Here is a 14,759-nt window from a genome sequence, read left to right on the forward strand (position 1 = left end):
AGAGAGAGAGAGAGAGAGAGAGAGAGAGAGAGAGAGAGAGAGAGAGAGAATGTGTGTGTACACATATGTATGTATGACTGTGTTCTGTTTCAAAAAATTTTCTTCTTACAACATATCAGAGTCTTTGGGACACTATGAAGTCAGTTTTAAGAGGAAAATTTATAGCTCTGAGTGCCTACCTTAAAAAATCAGAAAGGTCAAAAATGAAAACCCTATGATGCATTTTGAGGTCCTAGAAAAACAAGAACAAATTCATTCCAAAACTCATAGAAGGAAGGAAATAATTAAGATTAGAGATGAAATTAATGAAATAGAGAATAAAAAATAAAGCAAAGGGTCAGTGTAACAAAGATCAAGAATAGGCAAAACAATTTAAGCAAAAAGAACAATATTGGAGAAATCGTAATACCCGGTTTCAAATTATGCTACAAAGGTATCAGATAATTCAAAATCATTATGGTACTGTCATAAAAACAGATAGACGTATAGACTGATAAAAGACACAGAGTCAAACCCACATGGATACAGTCCTCTAATATTTGACAAAGGCACAAAAATATTGGAGAAAAGATACATTTTTCAACAAACTGTGCCAAGAAAACTGGGTATTTGTAAGAAAATGAAACTAGATTCCTCTCTCTCATCCTGCACAAAAGTCAACTCACAGTGAATTAGAGACCTAGGAATTAGACGTGAAACTTTGCAATCACTAGAAGAAAACAGGGTTAAAACTCCAACATATATAAGTGCAGGCAGCACCTTCCTCAATGGTACTCCTAAAACTCAGGAAATAATACTAAGAATTAATATATTAAGTAGCATCAAATTTAAAAACTTCTGCACAGCAAAGGAAACAATTAAGAATGTGAAAAGAAGTCTATGGTATGTGAGAAAATCTTTGCCAGCTATTCTTCTGACATAGGATACAGAATATATAAAGAACTGAAAAATAACTTAGTATCAAAATATACAAATAAAATATTAAAATCCCCTCAAATAAATGAACAAATGAACTAAATACACATATTTCAAAAGAAGAAATACAGATGACCCACAAATACAAAACATGTTTGTTACTTTTAACAATCATGAAAAGGCAAATGAAAACTACACTGAGATTTCATCTCACTTGAGTTAGAATGCCAATCATCAAAAATACAAACAATAATAAGTGCTGCGGAGAATGCAGGGAGAAAAGAAACACTTATGCACCATTACTGAGATTGTAAATTAGTACAACCACTATGAAAATCAGTACAGAGTCTCTTCAGAAGTCTAGAAATGGAAATACCATGTGACCCAGCTATATTACTCCTCAGTATTTATTCAAAAACTAAAGTCGGCATATATAGCAATACATGCATCACCTTGTTTATAGCTGCTCAGTTCACAATAGCTAAGTTAAGAACCAGCCTAGGTGCCTGTCAATGGATAAATTAATAAGGAAAATGTGATATGTATATACAATGGAGTTTTATGCACCCCTAAAGAAGAATGAAATTATGATATTTATGGGAAAATGGATGGTATTGAGAACACAATGTTAAGTGAAATAAATTGAACTCAGAAAGTGAAAGGTCATACATTTTTCTCTTATATGTGAAATCTAGAGAGGGAACGGTTTTATAAAAATGGAATGAAGATCAGTAGAGTAGATAATGGGTGCTGGGGGTGAGGGATGTGTGAAGGGAAAGGGGAGATACTGGGCAATGAAATGCATGTATCACAATCAATCCCACTATTTTGTATAATTATAATACACCAACAAAATCTCTTCCTCCAGTTTTATTCAGCATAATTGACAAGTAAAAATCATATATTAATGGTTACAAAATGTGTATACATTGTAAAATTATTAAATCAATATAATTAACATATCTATCACCTCACACACTTACATTTTTTGGTTGTGTAGTGATAACATTTGGATCGACTTCACTAATTTTTCAGTGTATTATGCATTATCATTAACTGTAGTCACCAGGAGGTACAATAGATCTCCAGAACTTACTGTTCTTACTTAACTGAAACCTTGTACCATTTGACCAATATCCCCCAGCCCTGCTCCCCTGCTCCATAAGTAGACTTTATTTAATCCTGAAGACTTGAAGCCCAAGGAGAAATTATTCTTGTAGGGATGTGTAATCATGTTCTGAATTTGTGGGACAAGTTTGAAGGACCTTGAGTCAGAAAAGAGATTGGCATACTAGAGGCATTAGCAGGAAGGCTGAAGTGGTTGTAAGGATGTGATGGAGAGGGGTGTTTATTACCTTGGGTCGAAGTTAAAGATTCTGTATTTCTCTTAAATAAAATGGGAAGCCCTTGGAAGATTTTTAAGGAAGAGAGTGACATGATCCAATCTAGTTTAAAGAATCCTTTTGTGTGGAAAATAGATTAAAGACAAATCAGAGTGGGGAAAGGAAGGAGATATCTTTTCGAGAGATGATAGTAAAGTGGAGTAGGATGGAACCCAGGGCCTCACAAGTACCCTGCCACATCTGCATCCCAGGCCCCTGTGTTCGTAAGGGTGAATCGTGAGTTGACATCTGGATGGATTGGCAGTGGGCTATCGACAATGGCATAATATGGGTAAAGGGAGGCGTGCTACTTTGTGTAACTTCCTGTGATGTAAAGGGGAACCGTGAATCCCCAATTATTGCTCCAGAGGAAGGTAGGTGTTCTAAAATCATCAGGCACAATTAGATTTAATTTCTTCTAAGAACAGATTGGCGGAAACTACAGTTGGGGCCCAAATGTACCAACTAAAAAAATAATTTATAGGACACAGAGGGTTATTATCTACACACATTCTCAGAGAATAGTCCTTAGTAGTTGTTTATACCCCTAAGTATTTAAATATTGTTAGTGGTCCTAACAAGAACTTTCAAGTCAACTTATGACTGTCACTTACTGGTTTCATTACCTTGGATAAGCAAAGTCTAAGCCATACCTTTCCTAAGCTGTACAATGGGGATAACTGTCATCTTTAGGGTGTTATGAGGGCTTCATGAGGTAATATGTGTCACATGGTTAGCAATAAGCCTGGCATATTTGAAGATTTCAATATCTTTATAATGAAGATATTCTCTGTATTCATGTCAGTCTTAGTTAAAGTGATGCTGTGTGCTTGTAATGACAGAATAGAGTCACTTATTTAAAACAGTCAATTAAAAACTTTAAAATTAGGCAACTTATTTAAATGTGAGTGTATGTGTGTGTGTGTCTTCTACAATCTGGTCACAGCTTCTAATTTCATAACAAATAAAAGCAAGAAATCAGTATTTAAGAAGGAGGATGACTTTGAGGAGACTCATGTATCAAACTGTGTCGATCACCAGCAGAAGAAAAAAAAAATCTTCCAAATCTAGCTGGAGGACTCGAGACACACACAGCACACACACACACACACACACACACAGAGAGAGAGAGAGAGAGAGAGAGAGAGAGAGAGAGAGAGAGAGATTTGCTCAGTAGCAACTGAAGACAAACATCCAGGAAAGAAAGCTGTGAATCTTAAATGTCATGCTATTCAGACATACCAGATAAGAAAGACAAGCTGTTAGAAGGATTCTGGAAGGTGGAGAATTAATTGAGGATATATGAGCTGGCAGCCAACTCAGATGCTGAGGTGGGGTTTTAAGAAGGGTGTTCACCAGCTGGGGTGATGAAAGTGTTCTAAAATTGGATTGTGGTGATGGTCGCACAACTGGGTGAATCTACTAAAATCATCAAACTATCTACTTACAATAGCTGAATTCTATGGAATGTAAATTATAACTCAATAAAAATGTTTAAAGAAAGAAATATGGTGACTAGAAATGAGTCAAATTTGCCCTCTAAGTGGTTATGATGGGGGAATGCAGCCTGTGCAGATTCGTGTATCTGTTCATTCAGTCGTTAATTTACCCAGCCATACTACTACCCATCCATTTTTCCATACATCTATAAGTCAATCATGAATTCATACAACTATACCTATGCAGGAAACTTCTGGTTGAGAGAAATGAATGAGATATAAACTCTGACTGAAAGAAGTTGGAGTGGCTAAAGTTAGATGTTTTAAAGAGGAAGACTTGGAATTATTGGCAGAAAACACGTCTTAGCTTTGTGTTGCTTTGACTAAAATACCTAGCAAGAATAACTTAGAGGAGGAAAGATTTATTTTGAGTTCATGGTGTCAGAGGTTCAGTCCATGGTTATCCAACTTTACCACTCTGAGTCCGAGGTGAGGAAGAACATCATGATGGAAGGGTGTAGAGGAAGAAAGCATCTCAGCTCATGGCAACCGGGGAGCAGATTGAGAAAGGGCAAGACAGTGGGGGTGGAGGTGGAGGGAGGAGATGAATGAGAAGCAAGGGATAAAAAATAAACTCCAAAGGCATGCATGCCTCCCACCTGCCTCCAGTTACCATCCAGTTAGTCCATTCAAATTTTTTACTAATTCATCAAATGAATTAGATTACAGGTCTCATAAGGAAATAATTTCATCTCTGAGCATTAACATTCCTGCATTGCTTAAAGTGACCTCCTGGGGAGATAACCTCATACCCAAGCCATAATTGTGTGTGTGTGTGTGTGTGTGTGTGTGTGTGTGTATTTGAAAGTGTAAATTATAGTCTGTTTGAATATATGCATTCAGAAAGTGTATCCTCTTTATCCCTTGGATAGAATGTATAGAAATCTGTTTCTCTTGGAAAGACAGTGGAATAGCAGCATGGTGTTAATGGGCTCTGGCTTCAATCAGACCTGTGTTATGGTAACTTCCACAAGTGCACTCACTTCTTTGAACTTCAAATTGCCACATTTGTAAAACAGGGATAATAATTGAATTTTATAGAATTGTTAATATAATTAAATGACTACCATATGTAAAGCATTTAACTGATTGCCTAGCTCATAGTACATGCTCAAGAAATGTTAATTATTGTTGTAATACTTGTGTCAGATTATTTAAGATTTTCCAAACTTCCCCTTCCTCAGGGATTGAAATTCTGTTTCTTCCCACAAGGGTCTGTGTCCTGCTACTTCCATGTTTCTGTCTACTATAGTTTTTGCATCATCTAGAAAAGATTTCTCCATCCCTCAGATGCTGACAATTTGTACTCCTTGCATCTCACTTAACGTAGATTGCCTTATGTTGATGTTACGCCTGTATGTGGTTTATCTTTCTTTAAAATTTGCAATTTCCCTGTGGACAGAGCATATTCTAAATACCTTTGCACTGTTCCAAGATGTTTACCCACATAGTAAATGTCCTATAAATATTGAGTAAATGATTACTCAGTGGTACAGAAAGGCAAGTGAGACTGAATAAATACTGCTTCAATGAAGGCCTACATTAATTAAACATATTTTTGACATGATAGTCAGGCCCAACCAAAGTGGATTTGATGATAAGTTTGGTTTGCCTTGGGCCCTTCACTGTCCTCAAAATAAAAATTTTCCAACTCCTTGAATTGTGAGTTGACATGGCACACGCTTGATAGATGTTGGAAAAATATTTTTTTAACCATAAATTTGTTTGTTTATTTTCTAAATTTTATTTTTAATTTAAAAATATATTCTTTCCCCTCATCTGTTTATGGGGCATAATATAATGTTTTGATGTATGTTGACAACAGTGTTTGAGGGATTTTGTTCCAGGCTATCAAATGCAGGTAAAAAGGAAAGGGAGAGAAAAGAAATATAGACAAAGAATAACTGTGATAAAAGATGACCATATGATGTTGGTTAAAACTTCACAATGAAGAAAAATATGACAACTTAATTATTGATCAATTCTAAGATGAGAAGTAAAATACAGGCAGTTAGTCTGGGTAAGAGAGCTGTGATGCTTAAAATTGCCCTTTGGTAGCAAAACATCAAATTATTTTAGTTGTAACAGTTACTGAAAGCCTTTCAAGTTCATGCAGAAGTGTTCTCAGCTATCAGAGGTTTCAGATTTCCAACAAGTTACACTCTTGCTCTACTCTTGACTTGAGTAATCACCAGTACACAGGCCATAGGTAGTGAGGCTGGATATAATTGCATGCTCACTAGGGCTACACATTTGCTCTATTATCTCAAGGAATGGCTGTGTCTTTCATTTAATATTGCCAGTTTTACTGTCAGAAGGGTATATAACATAATGGAAAGTATATGGGCATCTCCACTTACTAGGTAAGTGTTGGTGAGTTTAAATTTCTCTTATCTTGAAGTTGAGGATAACAGCATTATTATTTTGAGCTTTAATCATTGTTAACATCAACATGATCATCATGGTGGGTACCCTTTATTGACTTTTGTAGTATGTATCAGTAACTGTTCTAAGTGCTTTACAAGGATCAGTCTACTTAACTTTTTGAACAGCGTATTAATAAGGTGTGTAATGCTTTTGTCCTCATTTAAAATATCCAGTATAATGCCAGGCATATTATATATACATAAATTTTTTAATTATTATTATTTAATAACAATTATTATCATCCTCTAGATAAAGCACAGCCTAATTATTTTTGGATTAAAATTTTATTTCAGAGAAAAAAATCTTCTAGAATTTCATCAAAAAGGAATTAAATTTAGACTTTATCTAGTTTAGTTGATTTCCATATTTTTAAGCCACAAATTGTCATTTCCAAGATCCATATGTCAAAAACATAAAAGTATAAGTATTCTACTTGAATCAGGAGTGGATAACTTGAACCCTATGTCACAGTTTATCTGTGTCCAGGACTCTGAGAAACATACTTTGGAAATCACTGATAGTATCCATTCTTGGTATATACACCTAGATAGGCAAAGTGATTTATAGTGTTTGCTAACTGCAGGCTCTGAATTATGCATCAGATCCTAAATCTAGTATTTTCTATGAGACCACAACATGTAGTTTCATAGCATAGTAATTATTATTCCCTAAAATATACTGATTTAAAGATAACAAAGTACCCTCATATATCTTAACATATTTGAACTTTACAATTTTTGTGGTAGGTATAATGAATTCTTAGTATACCCCAAATGCTGTATAATATATGCACATTAAAAAAATTCTGGTAGAAACAGCAGTAGAGGAAGGGGGAAAATCAGAGACCTGAAATATTAGAAAAGTGTGATATCATTGAAATAAGCAAGTACAGGAAAGTTGGCATTTTCCCTGAGAGCAATTTCTAGGCCTCAGTGGTTTGGGCTGTGGCTTTTAATGGACACTGTGTAGGAATGTGGGAGATAGTTTGGTGCCAGTTGATATGCTTTAAATAAGGACCTTGAATGGTGAATCCCTCAATGGGTGAACTAGGAAAAATCCACAGTAAAAAAGGAAAGTTGCCTATCAGTCTTGACTCTAGATTACGGTCTAGAGGATAAAAGTTTGCATTCCTGAAAGCTTTGGGCTCGAATTTATTCTATCTGTGTGGCTCAGTTCTCATCCCCAAGGCAAAATTGTAGTTTAAAGTGATTTTGGATTGATGATTCCCTTAAGCAACTGACAGAAGCAAACACAAATTCTCTGAAGAAATGCAATTTTAAAACCAAAACTTCAAATAATTCCCATAGATTAAATTTCAAAGAATATGAGCTTGCAAATAAAAGAATCAACTCAAAACACAAGAAAATTAACCATCATGTGTGATACTCAGCACAAACTACCAACTGCAAAATTAGATGTGCAAGACTGAAGATATTGAAACTGTTAATATAGAACATGCAAGTGTAATGTGTTTGAAGAAATAAAAAAAAAGATGAAAAAATGAGGGACTGTCAAATTTGACAAACAGATCAAAAAAGAAGCAGTTATAATTCTAGAAAATAAAAATAAGTGAAATAAAAAAATTATGTGAGTGACTGAAACAGAATGTGATAGAACTCTAGAGAGACATCTTAAAAGATACATCCAGAAGGCATACAGAATTTAGCATCAAAAGTAAAGAGAAACAGATTATATGAAAAAACAAATGTAAGTTATATGAAGGAGAGCTCAAGAAGGAAAAACATTTATCCAGTTAGAATAAAGAAGAGAGAAAATTGTGAAGAGAGAATGTTTGAAGAGCATACTTGAGAGTCTTTCAAAATGGTGAAAGATTTCACCAGTCTTCATATTTAGGAATCCCAAGAAATCCCAATAGTAAATTCATGAACCTCAGTGTAAAACTAAAGAGTATATAACAAAAGCAAGTAACCAACCAGACAAGCAGATCTTGGAAAGTATCTATAGAGAAAGAGGTTGCTTCATAGGAAGGAATGACTGTTAGATTAACAACTGACTACTCCAAAGCAGTAATAGAAATCATAACAATGGAATGATGTTTTCAAAGTATTGAGACAGAGTAACTGTCTAACCAGTAAAGTTATAAAGATGAGGATAGTGTATGGATACGTTTAGACAAATGAAAATCAAGCAGGGTCCTATGAAAGGATCCTTGGTAAAGAAGCTTCTAAAATATATTTTAAGAAGATAAATAATTATCCTGGAAGGCATGGCAGGGATTCAGGCAGAAATGTTGAGAAAAAGAAAATGTCAAACCTGTGGCTAAAAGAATATGGTATATCATACAGCATTGATGAATGTTGTTAACATTAGTAAGTGTGAATAGAAAAAAAAAAACACACCATACAAGATGTGTACAGTATGATTTCATTTATATGAACTTTGAAATGGGTAAAACTAAATTATATTTGCATAAGTAAATAGTACCTATACATGATAAAATCATAAATATATGTAAGGGAGTGATTAACCCAGAATTCAGGATAGTTATCTCTGATGGCTGGAAGAAGGATTCATTGGAGAGATGTAATTAAGAGATACTGATAATATTTTCTTGTATTAATTATATATATTTGTATATTTTATCTTTCCTTTTCTACATATCATAATTTTTTCAATGAAACAATTATAAAAAGTCCAGTCATGTAACATGATAATAGGAAGAGCATTCAGGATCCGCATGAATAAGAGCCTTCAGGTAGTGACAACCTTAGTAAATTTGAGTACAGTAACAAAATCTCGTTAGCTTGGGATAGACTAAAGTTTCCTATTTCTCTTCTCCAACCCCCTGCCCTATTCACCCTTGTTTATTGCCATTGTATGTTTTCATGCATAATGACATAATAAAAAAGTTTCATGCTTTATTATTTGGAGGTCTTTTATTCCCTCCCTTCCTGATGTAAAATTTTATTTGTATCTTCTAGGTCATAACTTTTGTGCTGAAGCACCTAAATGTGGTGAAAACTCAGAGTGTAAAAACTGGAATACAAAAGCTACTTGTGAGTGCAAGAACGGTTACATTTCTGTCCAGGGAGACTCTGCCTACTGTGAAGGTAAGTAAAGAATTTAAAGAAGTCACTTGTGAGAAACTGGCTGAGAAATGTGTTCCCACAAGAAACTGTACCAACTACCCCAAGTACTCTGTTTTCCTGGTTTATTCAAGCTGTTTACCATGAGAAAGCAAGACCTTTGAAGGTTGTTGCAAAACATTACAAGTAACCAAAAGTAACAAGTTTTATGTGAAATCCCTATTTCCACTGTTTGTCGCAATCACCAGAACAACCATAAATGCATTATTTTCTATAGTCTTATTTGAGGATATTGTCATCTCCAAGTTTGATTATATTTTACGTGGTGGATTTTCTTTTCAAAGGACACTTTGGCTTTAACTTGTATCCAGCTGTTACCTTCCCTTGTCAAGGTCGGAATTGCTTTTTCAGTGGGATTTCTTTTCTTTCTTTCTTTCTTTTTTTAATGGCTCATTCACATATTGCCAATTACCAATCTTTACCAAGAATCACAGTGACAGGATTCATAACTCTGACACATGAGCTGATGCCCCTACAATGGATTTGTGGCTCAGGCATGAACCACACATCTACTCTACAGGGAAAAAAAAAAATTGCTCTGCCTTATGTGAATGAGCCTCTTTTTCCAAGCCCAGCATGGTATTCTGCTGGTGGTGAGCATTGCATACTCTTATTCCTTTAGGAGGCCAGAGGCATGGGGTTAGCCCTGACCTCTTTCTATATGCATGGTGCTGCAGTACCTGAGCCTATCAATCCTTAAAGTGCTTCCTGGCTCCCTGCTATCAATTTAGAGAAGGTCTAATAGACAAAGTTATGACTGGATTCTTCTCTGTCCCAGTTCCTGTCATTTCAGTCATTTCTTTTACCTTCACTAATAAAATAGCAATAGTGATCTGTTAATCAGGAAGGGAGATGTTTTCAGTTGAATGAATGTTGCAAAATCTGCTCAATCTCCTGTTAAGATCTTTGGGTCTCAAATGGTTCAAGTGTTAAGGTAAAGACAATATTCATAGATGACAGTAAGGCAAATTTCTTTTCATTCTGCTGTTTTGCATTATTGAACCTTGCTTAACTTTTTGGCTTTGACTCTAGACTTCTTCAGTTGTTCAGGAAGTGCATCACTTAGAGTGGTAAGTTCCTGGTAGGCAGCCTCTGTGTTTTTTTCATTTCTCATGGAAAACGTCTTTCTTCACTACCTTCCTACTTTGCAATATTCTAGCTAGTGGGGTTTTCACCCTCATTTTTTTTTTAAAACCTTCTTTTCCCTCTTACTAATTTTATTGATTTGAACTTGCTTAGTAGGACATGCCACTTGGTAGAACCAAAGAGCCGTTATGTCATGAAACCTTTCATCTACCTTGTAATATCATTGTAGTTACTTGTTAATTTCTGAGAAGAGGATTACTAATATCAATGCTTCATACTAATGTCTGTTTTAAAATATTTTGGGGTTATGCTGTTTTCAGAAACTTAATTTAAAAACTTCAGTTGTGAACATTCTCCTTACCATTCTTCATGAAAAAAAAAATCTCTACAACCAAGGTAATGGTCTAAAAAACTTACTCTCTTACTTTCTAGTATATGTGGACTTAGACTCTGGACAATCATAACAGGAATCTCAAAATAATTTGAATCCTGATTCCATTTCCAACAGACCTTTAAGTTGTCCATTAGAATCTGTCAACCTATCATTCCTGGTCCCCCTTAGCTATTGAGACCTAGAAGAATATGGAAGAAAACTACTGGTGTTAATGCTGTTGGAGACTCAGACGCTCTCCTCACTGATACCATTTTTTAGTCCCTAGATTCAGTGCCAAGAGAAGCCATCTGTGATATTAAATTTGCCCTTTCTGTATGAAACCTTATTTTATTGATTGTGTTGAGTGATTTTAGGTCTGAATCACCGTTTTCTTGGACATGCTCCTGCAATGTATGAGCCTGGCCTCAGGCCAGCATGCACCGTGGTGTTAACCTTGAGTAACAGTAATGTGCTTGGGCTTCAGCCATTACATTGTTATCACAGAGACTCTCTGCAAGTTCCAGGGAACTTGTTCATGGAGAGAGGGATAGCACCTAAAGAGCCATGGCTAAAGGTTGGAGTCCTCCTAGTATATAAGAAACAAGCTCCAGGAGTAGAGCAGGCATCTAGATGGGAGGCATAAAGAATCAAAAAGAGCAAACATGGGACATTTACAGCAGATGCTTTTCTTCAGTTCGTCTGCCATCTGCAGCATATTGAACTTTGGTTTTCTGGCTTATGTTCCTCTGATTGCATGGAGGCTGCCATAGCTCCAGTCATGGTCCCTTCCTCCATATAAGGAAGGGAAGAAGGGTGGCAATTAAAAATCTCTGTGTAAAATTTTGTCTTTATATATATATATTATATATCTCCACTCCTACCACTACCATATGCAGAATATTTCCCATCTTATTCAGACCTGGGTGATATCCCTGCCCCCTACACCCCCACCCATATACCCCTGGGCCAATGTTTGGGTGTAAGGAAAGGAGATACCTCCTGCTGGTTTGGGTCAATTGTGTTCATTCCCTGGAGCTGGAATGTGGGTTGTCTTCCTTTAGACCAAATGATCCTTTCCTCTGTTTGAAGCAAACAGGGATATGCCAATAGAAAAGAGTGGGGTTTGATTTTAGGAGGGCAAAACCCCACTCTTTTATTAGTTAAATTTAGTTCCTGGGCCATTTTGCTAGTTTTCTCCTAAGAACTGCCCTCTGGGGTGATCTGATGACAAGCTTAGAGTTAGTACTGGAGATGCTCAGAAAGCAGGCTCATTGTCTTAGCCTATCCTAGAGAGAGCTAGATACTCACGAACTGCTTCAGGCAAGTTATTTTTTAACCCAAGTAAATGGAGCAAAAATGGCCCACATTATAAAAGCCACCACGGAACAAGACTGGTTTGCAAATTAAAACAAAGTGTTACCCACATTGTCCAGGCTCTCTTGAAAAGCCTCTTCAGGCTCTCAGTGGATAAAGAAGCATAAAACGCTTTCAATTTTCTTAACTTCCTAAGGTAGTAGCAGAGCTGTGGTGTATTAAGGACTCCTGCTCTGCAGAGATTGTAGACTCTGCCAGAGAGAAGATATCGGAACTCCTAGCCAATCAATAGAAGATAATAAGAGCTTTTGTCAGCTATGATACAAGTCACAGGAGGTTGTTTCATTCTGCCTCTTGTGACTCAAGCAGGCGCATTCCCCATTTTGAAAACTGCTTTTGTTGGATTTCAGTGTTTTATGAACTTGGCAGGCTGAGGCTTTTCCCCTTTGTGATAACATTTTCAATGAATGGGTCTTGAGTAGTTTTTGATACATTAGTTTAAATTAGAGGTACTGTCTGAGGAAAATGTAGCAAGAGGGGTCCTAGTGATGATCTTCTTTAGAGATTCACAAACTGTTTTTTCCAGGTTGCAAAAAAGCCATTTAGGTGAATGAAGGATAACATAATTTATGCATCCTTCAATCTGCCAGGTATAGAAAGTGCTACAATTAGTATTAAATGATAAGACCTTTTACTTGCAGAATACTCTGAATTTTCCAGACTTCTCTCAGGTATCTTATACTTTTTTTTTTTTTGAAACTTTCAAGAAATCTGTGAGAAGGCTGAAAGCCTTGACTGCCATTAGCTTCATTTTATAAATGCAAACATTAATACTCAGAAATGAAGATAAAATTCAACTCATTTCTATTCCAGGGCTTTATGCCCAGACTTACACTGTTCCCAACCTTCTCACCACTCTTGCACTGTTCCAATGTCATCTTTTTGTTCAGAATATTTGCTATCTATCTATCTATCTCATTTATCCCACTGGCATCCAGTTTGGCCAAAGAAATGTAAGTGGGAATGACATGTGTCATTTCATAGTAGAAGCTCTAAGAACTTTTGCAGGATTCTACATCATTTTCTTCTCTTTATGACATGAAAATCTGGCAATATTCCAGATGAGAGCTTCCCCTTTAGCCAGGGTTCCAGAACCAAGATGACATGAAGCAGAGTTACTGCTGACAGGTGATGGACATGTAGCATTAGTGGGAAATGTGTATACCACTGAAATTAGCAGGTTTGGGTATGTGGGGGAATGGTTATATGTTACCTTTCCATAACTTAGCTAAATTCACTGATGTACCCACCTGAATTAATTGATTCAAAACTCACAGGTTCAGCCTGGTACAGTGCCACATGCCTGTAATTCCAGCAGCTCTGGAGGCTGAGGCAGGAGGAGATTTGGGCCTATATTTTTCTCTATTATGTGTGGGTTCTCTGGTCTAATTCCTAGGTCCTTGATTCACTTTGAGTTGAGTTTTGTGCATGGTGAGAGATAGGGGTTTATTTTCATTTTACTGCATATGAATTTCCAGTTCTTTCAGCACCATTTGCTGAAGAGGCTATCTTTTCTCCATTGTATGTTTTTGGTGCCTTTGACTAGTATGAGATAACTGTATTCATGTGGGTTTGTCTCTGTGTCTTCTATTCTGTACCATTGGTTTACATTTCTATTTTGTTGCCAGTACCATGTCATTTTTGTTACTATATCTTTGTAGGTTAGTTTAAGACTGTTATTGTGATGCCTCTTGCTTTGCTCTTCTTACTAGGGATTCCTTTGGCTACTCTGGGTCTCTTATTTTTCCAAATGAATTTCATGATTGCTTTTTCTATTTCTAAAAGAAATGGTTATGGAATTTTAATTGGAATCACATTGAATCTATATAGCGCTTTGGGTAGTATGGCCATTTGACCATATTAATTTTGCCTATCCAAGAGCATGGGAGATCGTCCCATCTTCTAAAGTCTTCTTCAATTTCTTTCTTTAGTGTTCTGAAGTTTTCATTGTAGAGATCTTTCACCTCTTTGGTTAAGTTGATTCCCAAGTATTTTATTTATTTATTTATTTTGAGGCTATTGTGAATGGGATGGTTTTCCTAATTCTCTTTCAGAGGATTCATCACTGATGTATAGAAATGCATTTGACTTATGGGTATTTATTTTTATATCCTGTTACTTGGCTCAATTTGTTAATTAATTCTAGAAGTTTACTGGTGGAGTTTTTTTTTTTTGGCTCCTCTAAGTATAGAATTATGTCCTCAGCAAATAATGATAGTTTAAGTTCTTCTTTTCCTATTCGTATCCCTTTAATTTCTTTTGTTGTGGCAGAACTTTTGAAACACAGCCCGAAGCACAGCTGCTGATTAGCAAGGAGATTTAGAGCTTCTTTCCCATGACTGTAGGTCGTGACCAATAAGTTGACCCTTTGACTGGTAAGAGGCTGGGAAGTGGCAGAACAATCAGAGTTTAAATAGGAAGCAGCCCTCAGAATATCCAAGAGGATAGAGATTTACTGAATCAAAGGCTAGCATGAGTACGCTTCCAAAGAAACAAGACTGTAGATTCCTGATTAGTAGAAATCATGGGGAAGATGGGCCAGTGTGCTTAATCACACTTCCAATTATCCCTTAATTAGTTACGTAACTGTGATATA

General features: G+C 36.1%; 1 protein-coding gene across 2 annotated transcripts in view; it reads left to right on the top strand.

Moving 5' to 3' along the window:
• The window catches only part of Nell1 (neural EGFL like 1), an 801,023-nt gene that overhangs the window by 242,625 nt on the left and 543,639 nt on the right, over nucleotides 1-14,759 (top strand). For both annotated transcript variants that reach the window (XM_048788493.1, XM_048788492.1), the window contains exon 12: nucleotides 9,166-9,294. In XM_048788493.1, coding sequence (XP_048644450.1) covers nucleotides 9,166-9,294 — 129 coding nt within the window. The remainder of the gene's footprint in view (nucleotides 1-9,165; nucleotides 9,295-14,759) is intronic.

This window comes from Marmota marmota, unplaced genomic scaffold (genome assembly GCF_001458135.2).
Source record: "Marmota marmota marmota unplaced genomic scaffold, marMar, whole genome shotgun sequence".
NCBI classification, from domain to species: Eukaryota; Metazoa; Chordata; class Mammalia; order Rodentia; family Sciuridae; genus Marmota; species Marmota marmota.